Source organism: Colobus angolensis, unplaced genomic scaffold (assembly GCF_000951035.1).
Source record: "Colobus angolensis palliatus isolate OR3802 unplaced genomic scaffold, Cang.pa_1.0 Scaffold106, whole genome shotgun sequence".
Taxonomy (NCBI): domain Eukaryota; kingdom Metazoa; phylum Chordata; class Mammalia; order Primates; family Cercopithecidae; genus Colobus; species Colobus angolensis.
The window spans coordinates 1570918-1585804 of record NW_012111586.1 but is presented as its reverse complement, the minus strand read 5'-3'; the positions used below and the strand labels follow the sequence as shown (position 1 = coordinate 1585804).

Below are 14887 nucleotides of genomic sequence, written 5' to 3'. Positions count from 1 at the left end.
TGGTGACTTTCAGACGAGTTCCATGTTGGAAAAAAGAGCCCTCCTTCTCAGATCCCACAGCCTCTCCTCTCCCACTGCGCCCTGTCCATTGCCTCCTTCCCAGGTATCTTCCCAGTGTCTTTGAAAGGGGTTTCTCCACTTTCTCATCCCCCGCCTGCCACGCTGCTCCCTGAAACACTTCTGCCCACAGGACGTGGCCACCACCCTCTCTTCAAGGCCCCACCTCCCAAAGCCAAAGCCAACGGTCCTCCCACTGGGTGTTCCCACTACCCTATCTCACTAAGTCCTCTCGTCCCTTGCACAACTTCTCCCACCCTGGCATCAGGGACACTGTGCTCCTGCTCTCCTCTGGCTGTGTCTGCTTCTTCTCAATCTCTCTAGCTGCTCTCCATCCATCTTTCCTTAACGCTGCACCACCTTCCCTACCCTGGGTTCCTTTTTTGGTCCAGGTCTCCTTCTGGCCCTCACCCTGGGAGAGCCCATTTATTCTCAGGCTTTGACTACCACATGCTCCTTGGCCCCTCCCACAGGGCTTCAGCCCTGATGTCAGCTCAGAAGTCCTCAGACCCACAGACCCGCTGGCCCCAGGACACCCCTAAGCCCTGCTGACTCAGCCAGCGACTGCAGAGCCACCCTCACCTCTCCCCACGTGGACTCTGCTGCTCAGACTCTGCTGCTCTCACCTCCTTCACGTCTCCCAAGTCTGTCCCCTCTGTTCCCACTGCCACCTTTCACTTTGTTGGTGGCCTTTTAAATGGTCTCCCTGCCTCAGTTTCTCCTCTCTAATCCAGTCACCTCAAGGAGCCAGAGTGACATTTCTAAAGCATGGTTCTGACCATCTGGCTCCCCTGCTGAAAACCTTTCATACCTCCCTGGCATCCTCGAGAGGAAGTCTAAGCCCCTTAGCCGGACATTCAAGGTCCTTTTGACTGGACCTCCGCCTAGTCCTCCAGTCTTCTCTTGGCTCAGTATTCCCCCAGCCGCTATGCTGCAGAAACCCTCAGGTGCTCATAATTTGATGCACATGCAATCCGCCCAAGCTTCTGCACATGCTTCCACTGGGGAGCTCTCTGCCACCCTTCTTTTCTAGACCAATGCCCACACGGCTCAGCATCCCATCCCCGAAGAGGCTTCTCTGCACTCCAGGTCCCAGCATCCTGGTGCTTGATTCTTCAGAGATCTAATCATGTTAGCTTGCAACAGCCTGCTAGGTCTGCCTGGCACACTCTCCAGACGTGCTCACAAAACTCAGTCACCATGTTATGAGGAAGCCCAGGTCACCTGAAGAGGCCTCATATGGGTGTCCCAGCTGACAGCCACAGCAAGGCTCAGAGCTGGCTCATCAACCACCCGTCACACGGATGAAAGAGGCTTTAGAATCCAGGGGTTGGCAAACTTGTATCCGCAACAGGCCAGAGCGTAAACAGTTTAGGCTTTGTGGACATCTAGTATCCGTTGCATCTATTTAATTGTGCCTTTATAGTGTGAAAGCAACCATAGATAGGTACTATATAAATAAATGGGTGTGGCTGTTACAGTAAAATTTTGTTTGTTTGCTATTTTTGAGACTGGGTTTTGCTCTTGTCGCCCAGCTGGAGTGCGACGGTGCGATCTTGGCTCACGCAACCTCCCCCTCCTGGGTTCAAGCGATTCTCCTGCCTCAGCCTCCCGAGTAGCTGGGATGACAGGCGCCACCACGCCCGGCTAATTTTTGTATTTTTAGTAGAGATGGGGTTTCACTAGCTGGTCTCGAACTCCTGATGTCAGATGATCCACCCGGTTCAGCCTCCCAAAGTGCTGGGATTACAGGCATGAGCCACCGCGCCCGGCCAGTAAAAATTTATTTACAAGAACAGGTGGTGGGCTGTACGTGGCCATGGGCCATAGCCTGCCAACCCCTACTTTAAATGACTCTAGCTCCCAGCCTTCAAGTCTTCCGGCTGAGGGCCTAGACTTTCTGGAATAAAGACAAGCTGTTCCTGCTGTGCCCCTGTCTGAATTCCTGCCTCACAAAAACCATGACAGATAATACATAATTATTGTTGTTTCAAGCCACTAAGTTTTGGGGTAATTTGATATGCAGTAATAACCAGCTCATACATACACAAACCCTGTGTGTATGCATTAGTTCACTCATTCCTTCATTTGTCTGTGTGTTCATTTCACAGGCATTCAACAAGAACCCATCGTGTGCTGAATACAAGGGATGGGGGATGACAAGACACAGTTCCCGGCACCGCAGAGCTCAGAGACTGTCACTGAGGCAATCCCACCTCACTGTGAGAGGCGTCAAAAGGAAGAAGGAGGGAAGTTCCTGGAGCCAAGGAGAGACACCTAACCCTGTGGGGGTGTGGGAAGGAGGAGAGGTCTGAGCTGCATCTGCTGGGTGTTGGGAGGAGTGACATTTCAGGTACAAGGAAGCGCTGGACAGCCCCGTGAGAGTGGCTAGGAGAAGGGGCAGGTATGTGGTACGGTAAACCTGGGGTCGGCCTCCAGGAAGGCTCAGGTGCATGCACCTCATCTCCCCACGAGTGTCTGGTGAGGCATCTCCCGCTGCTAACACGTCCCTCTTTCACGTGGAGGGGCCAGAGTGCCGGCCAGACACTGGCCACCCTGCGGCAGAGATGTGGGCTCTGGGAGGTCCTTAGCCCATATTCAGAGGCCTTGACTGAAGACAAGGCAGGGGCTAAGTGGCTTTTGCACCTGAGAGGGTCCTGGCCTGGGGCACCTGTCCAGCTGCAGGATATGGGGGTTCCTCAGTCATTCCAACCAAAATGGATGAGCGCAGGGAGAAGGGCAGAAAGGAAGAAAAGGAGCAGGAACAAGTGCATGTGGCCCAGGAACTTCAGTGGAGACCCTGAGACCTGCAGAATGGAGCCACAGGCCTGCTAGGTCTGGGCTGGGGGCACACAGGCCATGGGAGTGCCCTACCTGGGGTCTGGTAGTTGAGCCTCCGCATCTCCACAGGGTCAGAGGAGTGGGCCAGCAAGGAGTCCTTCAGTCCGATCGATTGCTCATCCTTAGAGGATGGGGAGTGGGTCCTTTTCCTAGAGAGACAGAAGGGAGGCTAGTGAGAACCTGACGTCCAGGCTGAGACAGTGACACATGGCATGGCTGGCTGCCAAGGAGCCCCCTGCCACCATGTCCACGGCTCTGTCCTCCTACTGCCCCACCTCTTCCCAGGATCTCTGAGTACGCAGGAGCCAGGGCCAGAGCAGCCTTGACATGAGAGAACGCAGGGCAGGGAAGGGGTAGGGACAGCACGAGTGTGGCATGAGCAGAGGGGCAGTGCAGCAGAGAGGAAGGGGTCGCAGGGGAGGGCAGCTCCTTTGGACAGAAGGTAGGTCACTGCAGGACAGTGGCTGCTATCCCCAAGGCCACCCAGCTGAGTAGCAGGAACCACCAGGAATAAACATGCAAATGACACATAAAATACACAAACAGCACATGGGACAGGGCCCCAGCTTTCTGGCCCTCAGAGTATCAGGGTAAATGCCCAGGGCAGCAGGGGAGGGACGGGGAAGGCGTCACCCTAGCTGGGCAGAGTCCTCTCTCACTGGCCTCAGTTTTCCCGTCTGCAAGGACAAGTCAGAGACAGACCATAGGGTTCAGCTGCCAACAAACAGCCAGAGGCTACTTGTGGTCTGCAGACGCGTGTGCTTGGGGAAGAAGAATTTGAGTGAGTGTGCTCGGGTGTGTACCAGGACACGCCTCTCCGCACAGTGAGTGCTCTTTGCACATAGGCGAGACTGTCTCTTGCAGCACTTTGGCAACTTCTCAGAGAACCGGGAGCCGGGTGACAGTTCTGGAGAGCTCTGTATGCTCAGGGAAAGCAATGAAGTCTGTACTATGCGTGTGCCCCAAAGAAGGAGCAACCTCTGCAGAGTTGAACTGGCAAGAGTGAGACAGAACCTGCCTCCTCACACCAATGAGGACTCAGTCCTGAACCGGGGAGCCTGCTGAGCTGACTGGACAGTTTGCTGCTTAAAGCCATAGGCCAGGGGACTTCTGGTCAAAGCGTCATCCCTCCCTGCTGGCCCAAGATGTGCACAAGGATTAGAAGTAGAGGGCGAGGTGTGTGAAGAGAGAAGGAACAACTCCTACCTTTCTTGTTTACTAGGTCCCGAAAGACAAGCAAGGACAGAAGAAAGGAACGGTCACAGTTTCCACCAAGCACTCAGCCCTCTAATGACATGGGGACCCTGCAGGCCCCTTATATGGCACACATGACATTCACAGGGAGGGGGTCCACCTCTCTGGACAGACCCAAAATGCAGGTGGAAGTGGGAAGGATTAGTGCGTTTGTGGGACACTCCTCAGGGACCCGCCCACAGGTCCATCCACCCTGGGAGGAAGGAGTCGGCTCTTTAGGACAGAGCAGTCGGTCCAGGGTAGGGGCACAGGATATAGGCACTCCTGCATGGTGCAGAGATGTGCTCAGACACACAGACTAGCGTATCTTCATGTGCCAGGTGCTCACTGACATGCCTGTGGGCTCAGCCCAGTGCTGGGGGCTGAAGGTTTGGCACACAGGACCAGCTGCATTTGCAGTGGAGCATCACAGGGGACAGATGTGGGGCTGTGCAAGGAAGGGGTAGGGGCCAGGCAAGGTCTTGCAGGCAGCAGAGCATGGACTTGAGTCCTGAACGATGAGGTTGCTGCTGCCAGGTGGGCAGGGGGAGGGAGATCCGCAGAGGGCACTCTGTGTGGGCCTGAGCACTGAATGAGTTCAGTGTCACAGTGTCAGGAGTGTGGCGGGGTCAGATTAGCCAGGTGTTTGGCTGTCAGGCTAAAGAGGCTGGGCTTTATGTGGGGAGCCACCAAAAGGTTTCAAACTGAGAGTGACAAAGTTAAATCTCTGGAAATCCCTTTCAGGCTGGAAGGTGCACGGATAGGAAGGGAGACTCCTAGGGCAGGTGGCTGCCACTTCGGATAGAACTGAGTGGGAAAGATACACTGAGGCTGAGGCCGCTGTGGATGGCACGGGCACAGCAAGCCATCAGTCATGTCTGTTAATGAGCATCCGTGATTGACCTCTCTAGGCCTAAGCAGGAGAGCGGGGCTGGGGAATCATCCAGGAATGGTGGCAGAAGGAAAGGACTCGAGGTAGGAGCTCAGGAGACGGCAGTGTCTCAAAACCGAAGAGGAGACGGACGCACTCTTATCCACAGAAACACAGACAGACAGACATGCCAGGGATGCACATGGGACAACCCTCTGAGGCTTTAGCTCATCACGCCCAGGCTGCCACAGAGGCTCCCTCACCTGACAGATGCAGGTAGGCACACATACTGCTCCTGCCCTTCCTGCCTTCCTGCTGAGCCTGAGGCCCAGGGTCCAGGATGCAAGGCTGCACATTCTCCACAGGCACAACACGCAGAGAGGGCCTGAAAGGCGGGGGGCAGGTAGCCGTTCCCGGAGCCCTGAGGGCAGTGCTTACCTTTTGAACAGGAGGATGGCGATGACAATGAGGATGATGAGGATGACTGCCAGCACGGGACCCGTCACCCACAGCATCTCCGGCTCCTCCTGCTGCTGGGCTGGTGTCACCTGGACCACGATCTCATCCGAGTAGGGGCTGGATGCATAGCGCTTCTGTGGCCCGGTGGAGAACAGCAGGCTGTGAGCTCAGCGTGAGGAGACCCCCCCCACCCTCTGCCTATCAATCCTGGAGAAAGGGCTCTGGGTCTGGGTTACACTGGGCCTGGTCTCCCAGACCCTACAAGGTGGATCTGGCAGGACTGGGTCCCTGGAGCCACATTAGGTCTGGCCTCTGGGTCCCAGGGCCACGTCCCAGGATCCCTGGGACAGGTCTTGGGTCTTTAGTGCTGCCCCAGGCCAGGGATCTTGAAGCCCACGGACTGATAAAGACCTGGGGTCTTGTGGTGTTTGAGACTGGCCTAGTAGCTCAGGCCAGGCCAGGGGGATCAGGGTGCTAAGAGCCAAGCCAGCTCAGGCAGACCTGGTCCATGGGTTCCTTCAAGGAGGCAAGCACAAAGCATTGGTAGCTCAGGTCCGGAGACAGGGGCCGGTTGTAGAAGCCCCGGTAGTTCTTCTTGTCCCCCAAGGTGAAGGTCTTGGGGAGCACATCCAGTTGAGCAGCCACATATGGCTTCAGACGCTCTGCCTGCCGCCGCCGCCGCCGCTGCTCCTCTCCGCCCTGCTCGATGGCTTCCAGAAGCTGGCAGAGCAGAGCACGGGGGTCACGCGGGGCCTTGGAGCATGCCGGCCGGCCCTGGGGCTATGGCCTGGGATGTCAGCTCTCTGGGCTGAGATCAAGGCTCATCTACCCTGTAAGAGTCCATACCTGCCCAACGCACTGCCCCTACAGAGTAAGAGATACCACGAAGCCACTCCTCCCCACCAGCCCATGAGAACAAGCCCTGTGGGTAAGCTGCTCCACCCTAACCAGGCTATTTCCACACTGGCTGAGAAAGGACTAAAGGATTTCAAAATTTCAGGGACTCCTGGCTCTTGGGCTCACTGAGCCCTCCATGGCTTCTAGATCGGCAAGGCTCTGCAGTGTCTGCAGGGGCTTGCCATTCTCTAGACCTGCAGAGGCATCTCCATGACGTCCCACCCCAGGGATTCTTCATAAGCCCTCTGGGAGTTCTGTGAATATTCCCAGACAGTTTCCTCAGAGTCCCTCTCTCCAGAGAGGGGTAGGCTGCCAGCCAGAGCAGCCAGGAGACAGATTTCCATGTGGGGAGTGAATCTGAGAGTCACTGGGACAGTGCTCAGGGCAGGAAGGCCACAGTCGACCACTGCAATGGGGCTGTCAGTGTCCCCATCCCCTCCGCAGGTACCTCGTCCAGCTCCAGTTCCTCGGGTGTGCTCCACCTTGGCGCCAGCATGCTCCCGCCCACACGGTCAATGGGTACCACCACGATGTAGAACCACCTGGGTGGGCAGGGCAGGAATCATGACTGTCACTGCCGGTCACCTCCAGCCCTGCCCTGCCTCCCCCAACACCTCGTGTGCATACCTGACAAGTGAGGGGTCCTGCACATGGGGCATGGAGAGGGCAAAACGGCCGTCCTCTATGTAGGCAGAGGCGGGCAGCGGCTTGTGTGGCAGGAGGTCGGGGGCCGTGCGGATGGACACCAGGTGCTGCAGCCCCCCTGCGCTGCTGCCACGGTTCATCAGCACAAACGAGTACTCCGTGTTGGGCTGCAGGTCTGCGATCAGCTTTCGCATCGAGTGCCCGTCCACCTCCACACTCTGCCCGTTGTACAGAATCTGTGGGGGATGGGAGGGGCAATGCCTGTGGGTGAGGTTCCCTACCACGGGCTGCAAGGCACAGTGCACAGATACAAAACCACAGACCTGCTCCACAGCCGGACGCACATGGGTTAGGACTGGAAAGACAGCGCCCAGCAGGCCTGTGTGTGCGCCAGGCTCTGCTGGCTGTGGCCCTTACTCACCTTAAAGGGCACAGCTGACTTATAGGAGTCGGGGACCTCCCAGCTGAGCAGCACAGATGTCTTCATTGCAGCCGCCACCCGGAAGTTCTTGGCAAACACTGCAGAGGCATAAAGAGAGAGTCAGCTCCACTGGGTATGAGGTGGGGTGAATGGGCTGGAAGGGTGAAAGGTGAATGGCCAGGATGAGATACTGGCTGGGGAACAGGGGGTTGAAGGATGGCTGCAGAGTACCAAGCGCCCCACTCCCAGCCAGCTTCAAACGGCACAGTTGAACTCCCAGCCCAAGCTCTTCCACAGCGAGCACCAAACAGGGTGGGGGATGCCACGGCAACCAGGGTCAGGATCTCCAGAAACACGAGTGTAAAAACTTGAGCCGATGGACACCAGGCCAGAGTGATCAGAGGTCAGTGGGTTTCGGTCATGAGAACCATGTGGCCACACACCAGAGCGTGGTGGAGCATGTTCACTAGAGGTTGGGGGGTCATGGCCCCAAGAGATTAGTGTCACACAACAAAGGTCAGGAGGTTGCACACCCAAGAACAGTGACACAGTCAAAAGAGAGCAGTGGATCAAGGTCATGAGAGATCAGAAGGTCACACAGCAGAGGTCAGTAGGTCAAAGACAGCAGAGATCAGGCACCAACAATGTGGTGCCCATTCACTAGAGGTTAGTGGTTACGGTCATGAGAGATTGGAGGTCACACACCAGAGGCTGGTGGATCACAGTCGCCAGAGGTCAGTGGCTCAAGGAGAGCAGAGACCCCCAGATGCAGCCATGCTTGGGAAGGGCTGCCATGTCCACAGCACACACCTTGCTCCACTGGCATGGTCCGGGACTGGATGCTGGGGCTGAGTGGGCCAGAGCCTTTGCTGGTCCATGCGCGGACCTTGATGTCGTAAGTGGTGTCTGGCTTGAGGCCCGAAAGGGTAAAGTGGGTGTCTGTCGTGACATTCTGCAGCTCCTGCTGGCTGTTGATGTCTCGGAACACCACAGTGTAGCTGGTGATGCGTCCATTCCTCTCTGCCAGCACTGGCGGGTCCCAGGCCAGTTCTGTGGTAGATGTGGTCAGTCCTGTCACACGCAGGTTTTGGGGAAAGCCGCTGGGTAGGTCCTCGGGGGTCCTGATCTCCTTCTGGAACTCCTCACCCAGGCCAGCCCGGTTCCTGGCAGCAAGCCGGAAGATGTAGGTGGTCCCCTTGTGCAGGCCGGTGACTGTGAAGTGCTGGTCATCCTTGCCGAAATCGATAGTGTTGGGCCGCGCCTCGTCAGCCCGGCAGTACTGCAGCCGGTAGCCCAGCAGCTCGCCAGGCAGCTCCTTGGGGGGGTGCCACTGGAGCAGCGCAGTGTTCATGGCCGTGGTGCTGACCATCACAGTGGGCCGGCCTGGGACTGAAGGACCACAGGCTGGGCTCTGGCGCTGCCCTCCCGCTGCCCCACCCTCAGGTCTGTCCTGACCCCTCACTCACCTGCACCCGTTGTAGTAACAATTTTGGGCTTGCTGCGGGCACCATCCCCCTTGGTGGTATAGGCAGCGACAGTAATGGAGTAGGTGGTCTCTGGGGTCAGGCCGCTGATAGTGGTTTCCTGAGGGAGGAGGAGGGGTCCGTTCCCATCACAAGAATGCAGGGAGAGGCCAGGCCTTGTCAGGGACCTCAGGACCCTAGCCTGAGGGAAGCCCCTGGGCACACAAGGCCAGGGGTTGTGGAAGGTGGGGCTGTACAATGGTGGCCTCTGCTGGAGGGGAAGCAGGTAGGTAGGATGCAGGCCTGGGAGGACCCCGCCCATCCCAGAAGCAGACAGCTCATTATTGCTTTCAGACAAGAACAAAGGGCTAGACTGTTTCCCTCACTCCATTGTGCTGTGAACGTAGACTGAGGATGTAAACAGGGCATAGCCTCGCACACACCCAGCACCTTGCATGGCTCCTGACACCCACACGCACACAGCCTACAGCTCCTGTGTAAGCAGGCGTAAGGTCGCGTGTGGACACCAGTGCATGCATGCACACACACAGCAAGGTGGTGGGGTGGGTTAAGGTGCCATCCTATAGGACCCAGTCAGGACTCTGCTGCCTCCATATAAGCCACGAACTCTGAGAATGTCTATACCCTGCAATATCGCTTGAGAAAGGCGGGGGAGGGGCCAGGAGCATAAGAAAACCTCCACACCTGGGGAACTGGTTTCCACGTCTGTTCCCAGTGATGCCTGAGATAGCAGCCAGGGCAATGTCCTCCCACCTTGGCAGACCCTGCCCATATACCCATCTGCAGCAAAGGCATCATCTCTGGACATGCGGAGAAACACCATGGGAGGTCAAGCCACACCACACAGACAGAAGAGTGGGAAGCAGGGCAGGGACCAACGTGCAGTGGGAACAGTGCCGTCACCAACCCTGGTATCCCTCCAGCTCTAGCCTTGAGTGGGGACCCTGCAGCTGCCACCACCCCCTCATGGGCCCCGCCTGCCCCAGCTGGAGGGTCTCCCAGGGCTGGGGCTCCAGAATGCACCAATGCCAGAACCCGACTCTCCAGACCGCCCTCCCAGCCTGGGCCCTAAAGCAGGTGATTTTTCACTCAGGGATCAATAAGGCCTAACGATCAGGATCGGATTTAACTCCATCCCTGTCTGGCCCGAGCAGGGGCCGGGCCCTGGTCGATCATGAACACTGGCCTCAAATTGCTGCTCGACAGGCAAGAAGTAAGGATTAGAGGAAATGCCAATCGCTGCTCAGCTCAGTGCTCGTGTCTAAACGCCAATTTTCTCCGGATGTGGCTGGAGCCCCGTGGATCTTGGCAGCGCAGGCTGGCAGGAAAGGAGGGAAAGGGGGAGTGTCCCACGAGCCCAGCTTGACCCATGTCTTGTCCGCGTTCGCACACCTGTTACTTACATAGTCCTCGGACTCCTCCGGCCGCCACTGACCGCGGGAGAGGGAGAGAAAGGGAGACAGGATGGTGAAGGACTCTGACCTGGAGGGGGCGCCTTGGTCTGGAAGGGACCTGGCCCAGGGAGGACAGAGGGAGGGCTTTTGGGCCTCGAAGTACCCCATGGGGGTAGAACCCCAGGACAACTCCCGGTTCAAAGATTTGAATACCTGCCTCACTGAGCACCAACTGTGTGCGCCAGGGCGGGCTGAGGAGGGTAGGGAGACTGCGAGGGCAGGCAGCCTGCAGGGAGAGGACCCGCTGACAGAGGGGCCTAAGAACACAAAGCAGTTACAGATGCTTTGACAATTTTGGGCTTGCTGGGAGGGAGAGGCTGCCAGACAAGGAGGGTGGGTTCAACAGCTCAGGCCGAGGGGAAGGAAGACACTGAAGGGTGAATGGGGTGCCCGTATGCCCTGGTTTGCCTCGGACAGTCCTGGCCTGTGTTGTTGCCATGGAATGACTATTCAGTGTCCTGTTCCACCCCTCAAGGCATCCCAGATGTAATCATACATTATACAATCACCCCAGGCATGAGAAGCATCCCACAACAGTAAGAGCTGGGGGTGAACAGGGCACGTGGCTAGGGTGAGCCCAAAGGCAAACCAGACAGCAAGACTATGAAGGCTGCAAGTGACAAGCTCAGAGCCTGGGCTGTAGCCCACAGGCACGGGAAACCACCTATACCTGTTCCTTCCTCAGGGTGTCTAAGAATCAAGGTAGGAAGGAATGTTTCAAGGCTGGCAGTGTTGTGGGCCTTTGGTACATGTAGATATTCTAGATGGACAGGTGGAGGGACTGTGGGGTCTCCATTCCGAGGCCCCGTGAAACATCACAGGGAGATGGTCCAGGACGTCTCCAAGCCGGAGGGTTGGGTCCTCCAGTCCAAGCACCCCCACAGTGCCGGTCTGGCCTCTGTCCACTGGCCTCCATGCTAGGTGGCCTAAGTTCCTCCTGTCCTGGGACACTCTGTTAGAAAGTCCTTGCAAGAAGCATGGAACAGAATATGAGAAGAGGCTCTGGACAGGTCCCTAGTGCATGGCCACTTTATAGGGTGTGGCTGGGCCCACTTCCATTCCAATCTCCTTGCCTGGGGGGAGACCTGGGCTATCCCAACCAAGCCTTGGTGTGGAGGTTCTCACATGGACGCTGTCCTGCGCTACAGGCAGAGCAAGAAAGAAGGGAAAGGCAGAGGATGAAATCAAGCAGAGATGAAGGGAAGGAGTCAGAGGAAAGGCAGGGGGAGGAGGGAAGGAAGGAGAAGAGAGAAGAGAACGAGCAAGACAAAAAACAGAGACTCCAAGAAGGAGAGAGAAATGAAGGCCATGAGAGCGGAAAAAGGGAGGCAGGGAGATGGTATCAGACATAAAGGGAGATGGGTCTGGCTCCACACTTCCGGGGTGGGGGTGGGAACACGCACCACATAGTTCTTTCAGACCTGATGGGGGCCCTGAGCTGAGCAGATGGTGCTGTTGGGTGTAGGACAGAATGTGGTGCCCTTGACGGAAGCGCAGGGACAACTGGGCCCTGTGGCCAGGCTCGGGACCAGGCCCCATCGGCTCTCCCACTGGCGAGGAACAGAATGACCCAGTCCCAAGAGGGATACAGGGGCAGCCCTCCATCCTCAGGGTCCTCCGGGACCCCAGACTTGGGTTACCTCCCACTATGGGATGTCTGAGGCTCTTAGCCTCAGCGTCCCTGAGCCTCTGGCCCAGTTCCCTTCTGAACCTCTTGGGACCAGAAGAGGGTACTTGAAGTGGCTTCTCTGGAACCCCACTGGCCCCTCACAGAGGAGGGGGGGAAACCCATTCCTGGGATGTTTCTGGGTAGGTGTGTTCACTGAGGCTCCACAAGGAGCCCTCAGCCTGCCCCAGGAATGCAGGTGGGTGCACATGCCCGCCTCCTCCACCCCGGATGCCTTAGCACTGGGCAGGCTAAGAGGGGGAAGAGAGCACCCTTTGGGCAGAAAGAATTTTGCTTCAGATGGTTGAACCCTGCTAGAGGGGTGAGCCTCCAATCTGTGTGGGTGACACCCCTCTGCACAGCGTGTACAGCATCGAGTGGTACATGCACCCCTGCTCTCCGCCAGGCAGGGTAAGAGGCTGGACGGGGATGGGTGTGTGGGTCCCTCCCAGGCCCTGCTCCTGGATGGGGAGACCTCAAGAGCACCACACTGGGTGCTGTGACTCTCCAGCAGGGTCTTTTGGGAGGGGGCTCATGATAGCAACTGCAGCCCTTTCCTAGGGGTCCACAGACATGGCTTCTTATCCAAGTGTAGCCACCTACTTGCTGAATAATTCCATACCACTCTCATAACCTCCCAGCATTCCAAGTTCTTCATCTGAATAGCAACTAGTGTTCAGAATACCCCAGGGAGCTCACCCCAAGCTCAAGAGCAGGACCATCCTCCCAGGAAGACAGACGCGCACAGAGGAAGGTGTGAGGCTGGCCAACAGGCCTAGCCCTTGAGGGTGAACATCAGGGGCTGAACCATTCCCTGTGGGCCAGGAGCAGGGCAACACTGTGCTTGGCTACTCACAGAGCTCGGTAGCAGCCACAGACCCATGGCCGCCAGTGGGGTAAGACAGCCCCAGAGCACTCTCTTTACCCTTTTTGTGGGAGGAGTGGATGCCAGTCCAGCACTGTCTAGGGAGAAGACGTATCTCAAAATCCTGGCCTGGTGGGGCAGGGTGGCTCACACCTGTAATCTCAGCACTTTGGGAGACTGAGGCAGACGGATCACCTGAGGTCAGGAGTTCGAGACCAGCCTGGCCAACATGGTGAAACCCTGTCTTTACCAAAAGCACAAAAATTAGCCGGGCGTGGTGGCAGGCGCCTGTAATCCCAGCTACTCAGGAGGCTGAGGAAGGAGAATTGCTTGAACCCGGGAGGCACTCCAGAGGTGACAAGAGTGAAGCTCCATCACACACACACACACACACGCACGCACCAAAAAAACCCCAGCCTAATCCCTGATGCTGCAAAGCATCTCGGGTCTCACAACCAACGAAAGGCAGTCATAGCACTGCTGAGGGCAAGCAGGGGAAGAGGGTATCTGGGCCCCAAATGGGAGCTTGTGCATACTGGTCTGTGCTCACTCTGCCACCCCACCACCACCCAGTGCTGCACCTGGGCCTCGGCTAGCATGACGTCTTGGATGATGGGGAGTCCACGGGGCTCGCCATTCTCCAGCCGCACGTAGGTGACCTGGTAGCCACGGATCTGGCCATGCTGCTTGCTGGGGACAGGCAGCTTCCAGTAGACATGCACAGCAGTAGAGTTCAGTGGCTCCACCTCCACCTTCCGCGGAGGCCCGCTGGGCACTGGGGGTCAGGTAGAGAAGGAAGTCAGGCCTGGAGGAATCGACCCTGGCACAGGTGGGCACAGCAAACTCGAGGGTCCTGCCTCAGCACCCCACTCCCCCAGGAAAGGCCCTGATATAGTTTCCTTAGATCATCTGTCCCTGGTGAGGCACAAGGAAGGCTCCCCCTGCTTGCTGCGGGTAAGAGCCCAGGACTGGCCCTGCCCACCCCTCTGGCCCAGGCCTGTCACTTGGTGGGTAGGGTCAACATGGGGGAACAGGTAGAGGTGGGACACCAGGTCTTTGACCACCCCCAGTCAGCACAACCTGTCCTGACTCTTCCTAGGCCTCAAATCATGCCAATGTCCAGCCAACGTGGAGTCTTGCTGATTCTACTTTGAGTATCTTTTGCACCAATCTTCCCAATCTTGACCTTTCAAATCTTAGACGGGGCTACGTCTCCCATCTTAGCCTGTGAAGACTTCAGCTCCTTTGGAGACAGCCCCAAAGGCTGGGATTTGGGCCTAGGTTACCCCATAAGTGACATCCCCCCACTCTGGGCCATTAAGCCTGAACGAGAAAGATGAATTGACCTGGGCCTGTGGTAGGGAAAGGAAGGCCCTGGGGTGCTTGGCAGGTGGTGTCTGAGGCAGAACTCCTCCCCTCCCGCCCCGGCGGCACTGCCTACCGTCCTCATCGGTGCGCACCAGCACCGGGCTGCTCTCAGGGCCGGGGCCCACATCTGTGTGTGCCCGCACCCACACCCGATACTCCGTCCACTTCTCCAGGCCCACCAGGTCCCAGCTGGAGTGCTCGCGGCTGATGCCATCCACCACATGCCGCCTGCGGTCCTCGCCGTCCACCGCCTCGTAGGCCACGGAGTACTGGGTGATAACGCCGTTGCGGCTGTCGGCAGGTGGCGGGACCCAACTTACCCGGACCGTGGTGGAGCCCGTGCTCACACACATCACCTTCTGGGGAGGGGCGGAGGGGGCTGGGGAAGACAAATGGGGGGGAAGCAAGCAGATGGAGGGTGGGGATCACAGGCACAATGACTGAGTCACAGTGGACTGGAGACTCACCCGGGCAGGCTACCCCTCAGGTGCTGAAATGACCATCCCAGGGTCCCTCCAGGCAGGCTGCTGCCACTCTCGCCAAGGACGCCTGACTCCCTCTGACCTGCCTCCCTCTCTCCCCCTCCCTCTCACACACGCACGGTGATACACACACAGTATCACACA

At 57.6% G+C, this 14887-nt stretch overlaps 1 protein-coding gene across 1 annotated transcript in view; it reads right to left on the bottom strand.

Annotated features, from left to right (window-relative positions):
- The window catches only part of PTPRF (protein tyrosine phosphatase, receptor type, F), a 98041-nt gene that overhangs the window by 11080 nt on the left and 72074 nt on the right, over nucleotides 1–14887 (bottom strand). Inside the window, exons 13-23 of the mRNA XM_011945555.1 lie at nucleotides 14335–14640; nucleotides 13475–13668; nucleotides 10312–10338; nucleotides 8891–9008; nucleotides 8235–8813; nucleotides 7425–7522; nucleotides 6986–7239; nucleotides 6807–6900; nucleotides 5963–6181; nucleotides 5441–5595; nucleotides 2932–3047 (exon numbers count right to left, since the gene is read on the bottom strand). Coding sequence (XP_011800945.1) covers nucleotides 2932–3047; nucleotides 5441–5595; nucleotides 5963–6181; nucleotides 6807–6900; nucleotides 6986–7239; nucleotides 7425–7522; nucleotides 8235–8813; nucleotides 8891–9008; nucleotides 10312–10338; nucleotides 13475–13668; nucleotides 14335–14640 — 2160 coding nt within the window. The remainder of the gene's footprint in view (nucleotides 1–2931; nucleotides 3048–5440; nucleotides 5596–5962; nucleotides 6182–6806; nucleotides 6901–6985; nucleotides 7240–7424; nucleotides 7523–8234; nucleotides 8814–8890; nucleotides 9009–10311; nucleotides 10339–13474; nucleotides 13669–14334; nucleotides 14641–14887) is intronic.